Below are 13,741 nucleotides of genomic sequence, written 5' to 3'. Positions count from 1 at the left end.
ACTTCTGAGATCTAGTTACAGAAGACAGCAGCTCAGGTTGGGCATGGTGGCTCACATCCATAACCGCAACACTTTGTGGGGCCGAAGTGGGAGGATCATTTGAGCTCAGGATTTCAAGACCAGCCTAGGCAACATGGTGAAATCCCATCTCTACCAAAAGTACAAAAATTAGCCAGACATGATGGTGTGCACCTGTAGTCCTAGCTACTCAGGAGGCTGATGTGGGAGGATCACCTGAGCCCAGGGAGTTTGAGGTTGCAGCGAGTCATGATGGGGCACCTGCATTCCAGCCTGGGTGACAGAGTAAGACCCTGTCTCAAAAAAAAAACAAAAAACAAAAAACAAAACAAAACAAAAAAAACCCAGCAGCTTCACCCTTGCTGTTCTGGATCACTTGCTCTGGGGAAGCCATCTTGCAAGTAGCCCAGTGGAGATGCCCACGTGGCAGGGAACTGAGGGCTCCTGCCAGCAGCTAAGTGAGCGAGCTTGGAGCAGGTCCCCCAGACCCAGTCAAGACTCAGATGACTACAGCCCTGGCTGACAGCTTGATGGCAACCTCACCAGAGACCCCGAGCCAGAACCACTTGGCTAAGCTGCTCCCAGATTCCTGACCTACAGAAACTGTGGGAGATAATAAATGTTAGTTATTTTAAGCTGCTAAGTTTGGGGATAATTTATTATGCAGCAAGACATAATACACAGGACTTCTCAGAGCACTTAATATGTTAATATAAATCTCCAAGAAAAAAGATATACAATGCAACATTCCTCTTAGTTATCTGGCCAAGGAAACTTTCTTTTTTTGAGAATATTCTTCAGAAAGCTGATCTAATGATATGGCTCTGGTCCTACAATTCCATGTAACTTCTAACCTTGATTTTGTCTCATGAGCAAATCATTTATCCTTCCAGAACCTCAACTTTTCCCTTTTACAAAGTAGAAATAAACCATCTGCCTTTACATAAATCATTAATACAGCCCTGGATGGGCAGATTCTGAGCTATTTTTGGCTGGGGGGTGGGAAATAGCCTGTCGAGGTCCTAAAAGGATCTACTCACCATGGGGCTTCAGATGGTTCTGCAAGGTAGCAGGTGGGCTTAAGGCCCATTTCAGTCTTTGTTCCCCAGGCCATTTCCACAAAATGGTGAGAAATAGTGTCTTCTTTTAGCTTGCTCATAGCTCAAAGATGGGAGGCATAGACCTGGGCCCTTCTAGGCTAGGGCATGAACCTCCTCCATGAGACTGGAAAAGCTTGTTCAGGATAAATGGCCAGTATATTTTCCCTTTCCTCACCACCATCCCTATCCAATGGACACACCATAGCCATGGGCAGGAAGGAACAACAGAACCTTCTCTGGTTTACTTAAGAGTAAATGTGACTTTCCTCCCTTTTCAATCCGTTCTATCTTTATCCAATAAAACATGAAAACTCAAGTCAAGTTTCAGCGTACACGATGGGTCAGAAATCCGCTGAAGCCTTACCTGCCCCTCTTCGTAAAAAGAAGACAGTTTAAAAAAAACTATAATGCGAATACTTTATTATCGAGTGACTGGTATTAGCTTTTTGACTGGGCTTTAATAGCTCAAAAACCATACACCAAACCCAGGCTTTTCCACCTAGCTCTGCTGTATCATTTTCTTTATATATATATATATATATATATATATATATATATATATATATATATATATATATATATAAAAAAGTAAAGAAGAGGAAGGAGGAAGAGAAAGAAAATATATCTGTATTGAAAGAATTATAAGCCAAAGTGCGTCTTTCTTGTTTTGTCCATATACACACATTGCACCATACATAAATAATTACATTGTAAAAATGACTCCATAATTACAAGTATAATATATATTTCCATATAATATATAAAACTTTATATTAAATCTAGGTAGATGATATCTGGGGGATTTTGTCCGTGGGGGCTGTGTCTCTGGGCATCGGCCCCTCTCGAGGCCGGCAGGTGGCGGCGGCCGCGGCCTCCCACCCACCCCTCCGCCGGGCCCGCCACTATCTGGGGTTGTTGAGGAGGATCTCCAGCCAGCAGGGGCAGGAGGTGATGAACTGCCGGGAGTAGCAGGGCCCCCAGCCCTTGGCGAAGCTGATGCGGACGCTGTTGGGATCGTAGGGGCCGTCGGCGGCGTCGGGCTCGGGCGCATGCTGCAGCCCCGAGCGCTCGAAGTCGAACACCTTGATGGAGTAGCCGGGCGGCACCTTGCGCACGACCAGGGCGCGGCCGCCGGGCGCGTCCAGCGTCGGGGAGTTGACGAAGATGGGGTGCTCGCCGCGGTTGTAGGCCCACACGCCGTCGGGCTCCTTGCTGAGCAGGATGCCGAAGCCGATCTTGCTGCGCGTTCGCCGCACCGACTCGCTGCGCTGCTCCAGGTTGAGCTGGCCCAGGCAGAAGCCGCTGCCCTGAGGTAGGTCGTAGAAGATGCTGACGGCCTGGTCGTACACCGCGTAGAGGCGGCCCACGCGCGTCCGGTGCTCCCAGTACGCCACGCTGCACCAGTGGCTCGGCTTGGTGGCGTCCGGAGACATGCTGGCGTCTGCGGGACAAGCACAGGGACCGCCGCGTTATTCGGGGTGGGGAGGTGGGAGGCACCGGGGAGCGGAGGTGGGCTCTGCTGTCTGCACAGTGGGAGCTGGGTAAGGTTTCCAGCATTCAGCAGTCATGTGGGCACCGACTGTGTGCCAGGTTGTCCTCAGGAAATATAGCACACAACAGGACATCTCTTTCACACTCACACACACTCACACACACACACACTCACACAAAGGAGAAAACAGAGGTTATGAGCCACAGAGTGCAAGCCAGAGAACACCTGTTGTGTGCTAGGTGCTGTGGAAGCACAGACATGAACCCTGCATACCCGGCCCCTGCCTCTTCATGCTAGCAGGAGAGACAGACAGCTGCCTGCACGCCCCCAAAGGAGGGACTGACTGTGGAGCACCCATCACGGACCAGGAGTGGAGCACTGTGCTTCTTACTCTTCACAGCACACAGGACTCACTTGGTCCTCATGATCACTCTGCGAGGGCGCCACCTTCTCCTCCTTCTACAGAGGAGGGCACCCTGCCAGGATTTGAACCCACTAGTCCAAGTCTCAACCTGACAAAGTAGGGTTAGGCTATTGGTGGATGGGGGCGGGGGCTGACATCACCACATTAGAGGACTCAAGCACAGGGAGGTGGGCTGGGGGTGGGGGGAGCTGCCCCCAGGATCCCATCCGGCCTGAAGCAGCAGGATTCCTGTGGTGACCTTGTTATAAATATGACTGCCCGACTGCTCTCTACCTCAGCCTTAGCCTCCCGGTACCGCCCACTTCAGTTGGCTTTCTTGGCAGGAAATGCAGGTTTTCACCAGAACTGCAGCCACTTCTGCATGGCAGAGGAGCTGAGGGTCCCTAAATGACAAAGAAAATGGCTCCTTAACGGCTCTGGAGCTGCCCAGCAATCGAAGGTGTGTGCTGCTCCTCTCTGGGCCTCAGTTTCCTCACTGTATAGCGAAGGGGTAGCTAAGGTGTTACTGAAATCCCTTGTCACACTCTGACTCGGGCCATCTGTGTGTCTAGAGGAGTTTAACAATTTTCTGAGACCAAAGTTCAGACCAACACAGACCAGGGTGCTCCCTGCTCTCATGTGGCCAGCTTCTCAGATTCTGACATCTGGCCTTTCCTTGGAGCTCACAGCTCTGAGAAGCAGGCAGGCACCTATAACTGCCCAGTGAGGTGACATGATTTGCCTGCCATGCCTGCTTCCACACAGGTCCCTGGCCTGGGCCTGTGCAGAGGGAGGTGTTCTGCTGGAGGCCTGACAGAGCAAAGCAAGGTGCTTCATGGCTGTTTTTCTGAGGAAAACTGATCAAAGTCCAACCAAATCCCAGAGGACAACACTTCTAACAGCTTCACCTGGGAGCCTGCGTGGGGCCGGCTCTGGCTGCCTTTGCCTTGGTCTTTCCCCTGCCTAGAAGCCCCAGAAGAACAGGGTAGCAGGGCCCCTGACGTCCCCTTACACACTGGGAGGCCCGCCCAGCCACCTGGCAGAAGGCCGTCTGCCTCAGGGGCCTCCTGGAGGCTGACTGCTCTGCTGTGGCTTTGGGCTGGGCACAGGCTTCATGAGTGTGCCCCTTGCCCTGTGCCTGGCACTGAGTCCCAGACCCAGGTCCCCAAGTCTGCTAATCCAAGGGGTAATCCAAGTCCTCACACCAGCCCACAGCTTGGATCATTCTGCCTCAGTCTCCAGGGAGGCCTCTGATGCTTCCAGCTGATGGTCAGGAGAGGAGGAGGAAGAGGTTCTACATCCTGCCCTCGACTGAACTGCCCTTAGCCAGTGGGCAATAGTGACAGAGACAGCTCAAGCCCTTGGGCGGTCACTAGGTTCAGGCATTAGGCCAGTCCCAGCAGATGGGCAGCTGGGAGAGCCGACTCTGAGCTCCAGTCACTCCACTCCAGTGCCCCTCTCCCCAGCCATCTATCTGGCATGGGTCTGGGAGCCCCCAAGGGCCAGAAAAGCAGCACCGTGCTAGCCTGGCCATGATACTCCAGCACCCACACTGCCCACCAACCAACAAGAATTCCATGACTGTGTCAGGCACAGCAAGGTGGGGATGCAAAAAAGCGATGCCTGGAGTATGCTGGGAGACAGGATGGGCAACGGCATTCGTGAGTGCCTTCTGTGAGATGGGCCCCTTCTTCACAACAGCCTCATTTCACCTCTGCTAGCAGCCCATTCCACAGGTGAGGAAACTGAGGCCCAGAGTACACACCAGTGAATGCTGGGGCCACCTTGGTGCCAGGCCACACTCTAGAGGGGAGCTCTTCTCCACACTCCAGAGACAGTTCTGCCCTGGCTCCTTCCTAAAACCTGCACACTGAGCAAGTGCCGCTCCCTCCCTAAGCCTCAGTTTCCCTATCTGTAAGCATGACTGCTCTCATGGTCCATGAGTCCTAGAGGTGATTGTTTACAAGCTGAGGCGTCACTATCCCCACTCTTGGAGGACTCCATTTACTGTCTCACTGAGGGAGGGGTCACTGCTGCACCTCTTCACAGACAAGGCTCTGAGACAGTTGCCCAGCCACTCTACCCGACCCATGGAAAAAAGCAGAGTCTAGCTGGGGAAGGGCAGGGGTGCAGGGGGCGGGGGGAGCGACTTTCTCTTTCCCAGCTTCCAAAAGGTTGCTGGCTGGGAACTCTGGGAGGCTGAGGCAGGAGGCTCACTTGAGCCCAGGAGTTTAAGCCCAGCATGGGTGACAAAGCAAAACCTCATCTCTACAAAAAACGTTTAAAAATTAGCTGGGCATGATGGTGTACACCTGCAGTCCCAGCTACTCGGGAAGCTGAGACAGGACTATTGCTTGAGCCCAAGAGTTTGAAGCTACTGGGAACTGTCATTGTGCTACAATGTGTCACCATTCCAGTCTGGGTGACAGAGTGAGACCTTGTCTCAAACAAAAAGAAAAACAAAAAAGAAAAGAAAAGGAAGTTTTTCAATTCAAGGACAGGTGGGACTTCCTATCCCCCTCCTCTCAGTTCCCCCCACCCCAGCCAGGCCAAACTCGCCCCATTTCCCCGCTCAAAACTCATGTCCCCAGCCTAGCCCCAGTGCGCGTTATGGTACCCTATGACTGGGGATGAATCCACAGAGCCGCCCTCAGGCCTTGCCTGCCCCAGCCATCCAGCTAAGGGACACCCAGGGCTTGAGCCAGGCGCCATCCCCTGCAGCTTCCTTGATGGAACAGACTGGGTTACACCTCATCAGGCCTGTGCTCCTGGCCATGTCTCCCAAATCCAGGGAGACAGACCGCCACCTCCGGGAAGCCCTCTCTGACCTCTCCTTCCTGGGGCACCTGAACTGCAGCCCCTCCTTTGTCCTTAACAGGCGTCTGCGCTCCTGGCCAGTGCCCCCAAGTTGGTCTACACTCTGACTGGGAAGGGGTGGGGTGGGTCTCCATCTATCCCAAGGCTGCATATCTTCCTTGGGCTCAAGCAATCCTCCTGTCTCAGCTTCCTGAGTAGCTGGGACCACAGATGTACACCTTTGTGCCCAGCTAATTTTCAAAAGCTCTTTTGTAGAGATGAGGTCTTGCTTTGTTGCCCAGGCTGGGATTAAACTCCTGGGCTCAAGTGACCCTCCTGCCTCAATTACTTTTGTACCAACCTAATAAAAGGGAAGGGGGCAGAAAATAAAATACGTCCCAGTGCCTGGACATTGCCCCACCCCCCACCCCACAGGGAATCCTGAACCCAGCTGGTGGGCTGGTGGGTTCAGGCCCTAGGGCACGGAAGGGTGGTGGGCAAAAACCAGGGTCTCTTGTCTGATCCAGAGTGTAAGCCAGCCACTCTCAGCCTCCCTGTCCCCACTCAGCTCTCAGTCCCCGGGCGTCAGAGCTTGAGTATCCACTGACATTATCTTATCCAGTGAGACCCAACACTTCAGCCTTCCACAAACCAACACATTTTTTTTTTTAACAGGGGAGCTGGGAATGACACAGGGCGACTACTGCTTCATTTTTGTTTCTGTTTGAGAAACAGTCTCACTCTGTCACTTAGGCTGGGGTACAGCAGTGGCGCAGTCTCAGCTCACTGCAGCCTTGACCTCCCAGGCTGAAGCGATTCTCCCACCTCAACTTCCCAAGTAGCTGGCATGATAGGCACACACCACCGGATTTTGCCATGTTACCCAGGCTGGTCTCAAATTCCTGGGCTCAAGCAATCTGCCTGTCTGTCTCCCAGAGTGTTGGAATTACAGGCATGAGCCATTGCACCCGGCCTACCACTGCTTTATTTTGCCATGTACAGACTTATTTTCTAACTTATTTTTATTTCTTTCACCATGGACCAATGAAAACTTAGTTTTGAGACTGGCCTGTTGGGACCACTAATGGAGTCCAATAATCTGGTGCCCCAAAGACAGCATCCTGGGAGGCGTCGAGGGACTTGCCCAAGGACACATAGCAGTGGGTGGCAGACCTAGGGCCAGAACTTGAGAGCCCAGAATTCCACTCTAACCCATGCCGCATGGTCCACAAGGTTTCACAGTGAGACTGTCCTAAGGCTGCCACCAGTGACTGGATATGTGGCCATCGATAAACTGCTAAATGTCTCCAAGACTCATTCACTGTATTTGCAAAAGGACTGATTCAATAATCAAGTGCCCCACTCACACACTGTCCATCTCTGAATTTTCTAGACACTCCGACAAAATCAAGTGGGTGCAGAAGGAAGGAGCTGCCTTGTTTACGGGCTCCAGTGTTGGCCTTACCCTTCAGAGGCCAGGGATCTTTAGTGGGGTTGCGGGTCATGGCCCAGGGTCGCCGCCATGGAAGGTCTCAATAGGACTGTGGACAAGGCCCTTTGCAAACTGCGAAGCACTTTACAAATGTTAGGGGTTAGCCCTTAGCCTGGTACCTGCAGTGAAAGAGGTGCCCAGTGAGTGAAGGAATGGAAGAATGAAGCAATGCATGTCTGAATGTCTAGAATGAGCCCTGCTGTGGCTCCATCCTCTCACACACATATGTGCATTCAGATTTCATGTGGTGTGTCCAACACAAGCTGACATGCTCTCTGTGACACCATGAGTGAGAAGGTAGGTGCCCCCTAACCCATGGTCCCTACTCTGTACTTCCCACAGCTGCACGGCCCCTTCACCCTGTGCCTCTCAGTCACAAGCCTGGGCTGCCACTCAGGTGAGGGGACAGTCTCTTACAGAAGGATCTTTTTCTCCTCGTGGCTCCTAGGCTGTGGTACTGCCATCTCCCACGGCCATCAGCCTAATTAGGAACCAACTCTTTAATTGCAAATAAATACCGGGGAGTCAGACCCGAGTGAACAACATCAAAGATGACCGAGTTCTGACCGAAACGCCCGATCACTACCCCCTGCTCAGGGCCTGGCCTAGTTCCCAGCCAGACTCTGGGTCCTGCTGGGAGGGTTCCGGGGGAGGAGGAGAGGCGCTGTGTCTGGGATGGATGGCACTAGCCTGGGAGGAGTCCTGCCTCCTGGCCCTGATCCAGCAGGTCATCTCCCTCCTCTGGCCTCAGTCTTCCCATCCGAACAATGAGATCATTACTCTCTCCCCAGCTCTAAATTTCCGTGATTTAATGTTCCTAGGACTAGCAGCTCTAGTCCTAACCACCCAAACCCAGAAACCAGCTCAGATATCTATCAACAGAAAACCAATAAACAAAAACTAGGAACATCCAGCCAATGAAACACTACTCACCAGGAAAAAGGAACAAGCTACTGACACCCGCAACAAGGTGCATGAATCTGAAGGGCATCCCATTGAGCGTGGGAGGCCAGACACAGAAGGTTCGTGGTATATTTCCACCGAGACAAAACTCTTGAGAAGGCAAACTAATCTACGGCAGTGTAAATCAGAACAGTGGCCAGGCACAGTGGCTCACGCCTGTAATCTCAGCACTTTGGGAAGCTGAGGCGGGTGGATCACCTGAGGTCAGGAGTTCGAGACCAGCCTGGCCAACATGGCAAAACCCCGTCTCTATTAAAAATAAAAAAAAATCAGCCGGGTGTGGTGGCGGGCACCTTAATCCCAACTATTTGGGAGGCTGAGGCAGAAGAATAGCTGGAACCTGGGAGGCGGACGCTGCAGTGAGACAAGATTGTGCCACTGCACTCCAGCCTGGGCAACAAGAGCGAAACTCCATCTCAAAAAATAAAATAAAATAAAATAGATCAGAACAGTGGTTACCCCTGGGGAAAGGGAGACAGCTGGGAAGAGGCACAAGAGAACTTTCCAGCATGATGGAAATGTCTGATTTCTTGATTGGAACCATGGGAACTTGGGCACCTGTGCTGTAAAAAGACACACCCTGTACGCTTAAAGAACCGTGGATTTCATTTTAGGTATGAGACCTTGAAAAAAATTAAAAAGAAGAAAGTGGCAATGTCCTGTAGCTGTCCTAGAGTGGCCCCAGCAGGGCTCCACAGTGGCCCAGGGGACAAGCCCTTTATCCTCCTGGTGGCAACCACATTCCTGCCACCAGAGGGTGGTGGCTGTCTGCACCGAGGAGGAGGAGGTGACTGGTCCCAACAATAGGCCTTCTCCCCTGCACAGAAATCCGCCCCTCCGATGGCTGGCATTCTTTCCTCTACGCCTCTCTGCCCAGGGAGGGTGCTGCGAGCCCAACATGTAATTTTGTGGGGGTGCAGGGGCACCAAGGGAGCTGACTGCAGTCTGAGGGAGGCGGGGAGTGCTGAAATCCCAAGAAAAGCCTTTAGCTTCTTCAAATCAGCAGTTTTCTGTCAAAACAAAGGGCAGGAACGTTCCTGTGTGCTCCCCCGTGGGCTGCAAGCTCCAAGAGCCTGAGCATAAACTGCAGCCTGCTTTCTTCCTGCTTCCCCCTTTCCTTTTGACCAGACTGCCTCAGACTCAGCCATCCCCTAAAGGAACCAGCGTTGTGCCCAGCTTAGACTCTAAGGTTCAGGGCATTCATGGGAGGCTCAGCCCGAGTCCTCTGGGTCTTCAAGGGTCTGGGTCAGCAGGGGAGCAGGTGGTCCCTACTCCTTCACCTTCCAAGTCTTTGCTGCTACTTCACACACACCTGGGCCATAGCAACCTCCCTGGCTCTCCCAGGGCTAGATGGAAAGGGCCTGCTCAGCACCTCATTGATAGGCCTGAAACAAGGGCAGACAGGCCCAGACCCTATCGAGAGCAAAGAAGAGATACTCAAAAGTCTCAGAGGCCCAGAGAGGTTACGTGACTTGCCCAGGGTCACCCAGCAAGTTGGTGGCAGAGCTGAAGAGGGGCCCAGGGCTGGCTTTTCCAATCTCCTTTGCACAGGGCTGCACTGAGGCCTCCTGCCCTCCTGGAAAACTCCTTTCTTCTGTCCCATGTCATGCCTGTGGCTTCAAGTTCCAGTCCAACCGGCAGCTTTTCATCTGTGGCTCCCAGGCCTGGGAGTAATTACGTGGCCCTGCATCTGGTTAACCTAACACCCCTTTTAAAGCCTTGTTTGCCCATTCGATAAGTAGTTTTTGTTATCAAACTTAGAGGGAAAAAGGAGTTTCCACTTAACTCTCCTTTGTCGTTTTAAGCTGCAGAAATGGCTTCAGGTTTTGCAGCAAGTCTCGAGATGCAGCATTAATTAGAGGCTCTTTTTCTTTTCTTTGTGAAGGGAGGGGAAGACCAGTTCTTTCTTTATCCACCGGGCTCCGGCAGTAAAAGCAGAGAAGGAATGTGCACAGGGCCATGTTAATGGTCAACAGCTTAGAACGAGCCTCTCTGCTGAACTCTTTCCAAAAGCTGGGCCCAGCTGACAGGAGTTTCCTCTTATTCGCTCCCACCCACCCCTCCCCACCCCCCACCTCAGCTCCAGCACCTTTGGCTCCTAGAGGAAGCCGGGCTTCCAAGGGGAAGTTCCTAATCGGTCATTACATCACGGGCGGTCTGGCCACCACTGCAGCCTGCCTGCACAGGGCCCACCTCAGGGGCTCTTTTGGCGGCTGGTCTCTACACTGGCCACCACCCTCCAGACAGCCGCTCAGCTAGTCGGCTGCGGGTGGAGGGATGCCCCTAAGACAGGGAGTGTGATGGGAACAGGAGGGCAGCATGACAGAACCAGGAGGAGGGAGACTGAGGAACATGCCATCCACATGGCCAAGGCGCAAAAACAGGCTCAGAGAGGTAAAGTGACTTGCCAAGGTCACAGTGGAAATGAGTGACACAGCTGGGACCAGGATGTCTCCTGCATAGGGTTAAAAGCATGGACTAGGGAGCAAAGGTGCCTGCATGTGAATCCCAGCTCTGCCACTCAGAGCTGTGAAATCTTGGGCGAGTGACTTCACCCTTCTAGGCCTCAGTTTCCTAACCTGTAACACAGGGATGCAATCAATGGTTACTTCATCAGGGTGTTGGGATTAATTTCAAGTGTGTCAAATAATGCCTGGCTCAAAATAGGCATTGCATAAGTTAACAGCTATTATGATTACTAATATTATTACTACCATGCAGCCTTATCTACATATATATATAAATTATATGACAGAGTAACTCAGCCTGTATAGTTCATAAGGGCATTCATATTCAGTAGTAACACCTGCAAACATAGTATGTGCCAGTGGAGTTGAGAATCAAGGGGAAATAATAATAGTCATGATAATAATATAATAAACTAGCTCACATTTAAGAAACCTTTACCAAATACCAGGCAGTGTCTGAAACCCTTTAAATGCACTACCTCAACATATGTTAATTCTCCCATCTTAAGATGAGAGAGCTGAGGCCTGAAAGTCCGGAAACATACCCCAACTTCTCAGCGACGAAGCTGCAGAATTGGGATTTGAGCTTCCATCTATCTAACCTTAGAGATGCGGACTCTGCATCACTCCTGTGGTTGCAACCTGTGGGCTGCAAAATCCTAGAGGACGTCAGGGCAATGGCACAGAGACCATGCTATAAGAAGCTAGCCATGTCCACTCCACGCCATCACGTGGGGGTTCTGCAAAGACTGGACAAGAAGAGGGGTCCTCGGAGGTGACAGTGCTAACGACACTGCCCCACGACATGCTGCCCACCTTCCTAGGAGGGCGGTGGGCTTTTCAAATATCACACCCTAACGGCTATTTCTGGCCCCCTATGCAGCCCTGGAAACACACTTTTTGGCTTGTAAGTGTAGTTTGTCCCCCACACTCAAACATTCTACCCCTCTAAAACACAAAAATGAGTATTTTGTAGATGGGCTACAATCATAATAATTGATCTTGGGCAAGGGCTGCTACCCCTGGCTCGTCCCTGGGGAGTGGGAGGCGCTCTACATGCTTCATTCATGATCCTTTTTGAACTGTGCAAGTCCAGGAGGCAGAATCATCCCAATCCTCAGGACAGACCCAAAGTGAGAGTGCAGCGCAGGAATCCCGATCGACTGGCCTGACCCTGAGCCCACTGTCTCTCCTCTGGGCCCTCCTTGGTGCTGCCTCATATGCTCCCTTAGCTCTGCTGGGTGGTCCTCAGAGTCCCCCAGTCGCAGGAGGGGTTTAGGAGTGATCTGGGGTATCCTGACGGTCAGCGGCCACCTGGCTGGGCTGTACCAGCCTTCTCGAGGCCAAGGGTTTTCTGCAGGCTTTTCTCTGCAGAAAGGCCTTTCTTTCAGCCTCGGCGCCCTGACTGCAGCCTGCTTGGCCCCACCTCTCTGGAAGAACAAAGTGGTGGCCCGGGCTGTGATGGGTAAGGTTTCCATTCTTTTATCTCTTGCAGTATTCAAACAAATCCTGAACAGATGAACTCATCTTGCAACCCTGACACAAAACAAGCTTTTTTTTTCACCCAGGTCCTAATATACAGGCCTGCTCAGTGTCTCCTCCACAGGCCGTTTCCCCAGGAGCTATTAGGCCTTACCACTCCAACGGGCAAGGGGACCCACCAGAGGATGAAACCTGGGGCCCCACTCCCATCAGCATGCCTCTACCTGCCCTCCACCTGCAGCTCACCCGTCTGGCCCTGCCGAAGAGATCGTCTCCCACCCGCTAAGACTGCTCCGGGTTCCCTGGGCCCAGACAGCACGGCTTTTCTCTGCAGGTCCCGGGGCTCTGTGGTACAAGCTCCCTTCACTACACTCTCTGCAGGCAGCTATAGCTTTGAAGAGCCACACGGAGGCTGGTGGTAGAGCTATCTCCTCCATCAGAGGACTCATCCCTCAGACTCTGTGCCAGAAACAGTGGTGCTGCCCTCTTAAAAGAAACCCCAACTACTCAAGCCTGAAAAGGAAAAGACCACCTGGCAAGCAAGGCAGGGAAACCCCTCAGGCCCTTGGGGAGGACAGGAGCCCAGGTGGGGGAACTCTGGTTCCCTGTGTCCTGGAGGGAACGAGGGTGGAAAGGGAGAGCCAGGGCAAGACAAGCAGATTATAAAATCAGCCCACGTTTTGAGAAGGAACCAGTTTCTGCAACAAAGCCTCTGAACTTTGCTCCCATTCCAAGTCCTCTTTTGTTTTATCATAAAGTCAGACTCTGGAGTGTGTTTGTTTGTTTTCTTACTCAGAGACCACCTGGGGTGGGAAAGCCTTGCTTTCATTATTGCCCCTGGAAAGGTTCTAAAATAACAGTGTGCAAGACAATGAAGCTGGTACCTCAGTCCCCAGGTGGCAGTTGTGAGATGGGAAGGGGCCCCCAAATCCTCCCAGCCTATGGGTCTGCACTGCTTATGGCCAAACTGCCGGGTTCACCTATAAACCAGGGCCTGCAGCGGCCTTCAGGGCTGTTGTTCTCACAGCAGGCTGGGCCTGAGTTCTCATCTCAGGCATTAAATGCCCAAGTTCACCAACTGAACCTAACCCTGAAGTCCCTGGTTAATCTGAGATCACAGAGACAAAACTGGCCCTTTGGGGTTCAGATAGGGACAGCCTGGGCGTGCATCAGAGGTGCAGGGATGCTGGTTTGTCGCAGATGATGGTAGGCTTCAAGAAAGCCCTTCTCAGCTGGGCGCGGTGGCTCAGGTCTGTAATCCCAGCACTTTGGGAGGCCAAGGTGGGTGGATTGCCTGAGGTCAGGAGTTCAAGACCAGCCTGGCCAACATGGTGAAACCCTGTCTCTACTAAAAATACAAAACTTAGCTGGGCGTGGTGGCGGGCACCTGTAATCCTACCTACTCGGGAGGCTGAGGCAGGAGAATAGCTTTAACCCAGGAGGTGGAGGTTGTAGTGAGCCGAGATTGCGCCATTGCATCCTGGGCAACAGGGCAAGACTCTGTCTCAAAAAAAAAAAAAAAAAAAA

At 52.4% G+C, this 13,741-nt stretch overlaps 1 protein-coding gene across 2 annotated transcripts in view; it reads right to left on the bottom strand.

Annotated features, from left to right (window-relative positions):
- Positions 1–647: 647 nt before the first annotated feature.
- Positions 648–13,741, bottom strand: part of SMAD6 (SMAD family member 6) — an 81,713-nt gene continuing 68,619 nt past the window's right edge. Inside the window, exon 4 of one of the 2 annotated variants that reach the window (XM_005559871.5) lies at positions 648–2,559. In XM_005559871.5, the coding sequence (XP_005559928.2) occupies positions 2,021–2,559 (539 nt within the window). In that variant the 3' untranslated portion in view covers positions 648–2,020. The remainder of the gene's footprint in view (positions 2,560–13,741) is intronic. The other variant, XR_012415090.1, reaches the window with a different exon arrangement.

This window comes from Macaca fascicularis, chromosome 7 (genome assembly GCF_037993035.2).
Source record: "Macaca fascicularis isolate 582-1 chromosome 7, T2T-MFA8v1.1".
Lineage (NCBI taxonomy): Eukaryota > Metazoa > Chordata > Mammalia > Primates > Cercopithecidae > Macaca > Macaca fascicularis.
Note: the sequence above shows the minus strand (reverse complement) of the source record. Positions and strands in the feature narration are given on the sequence as shown.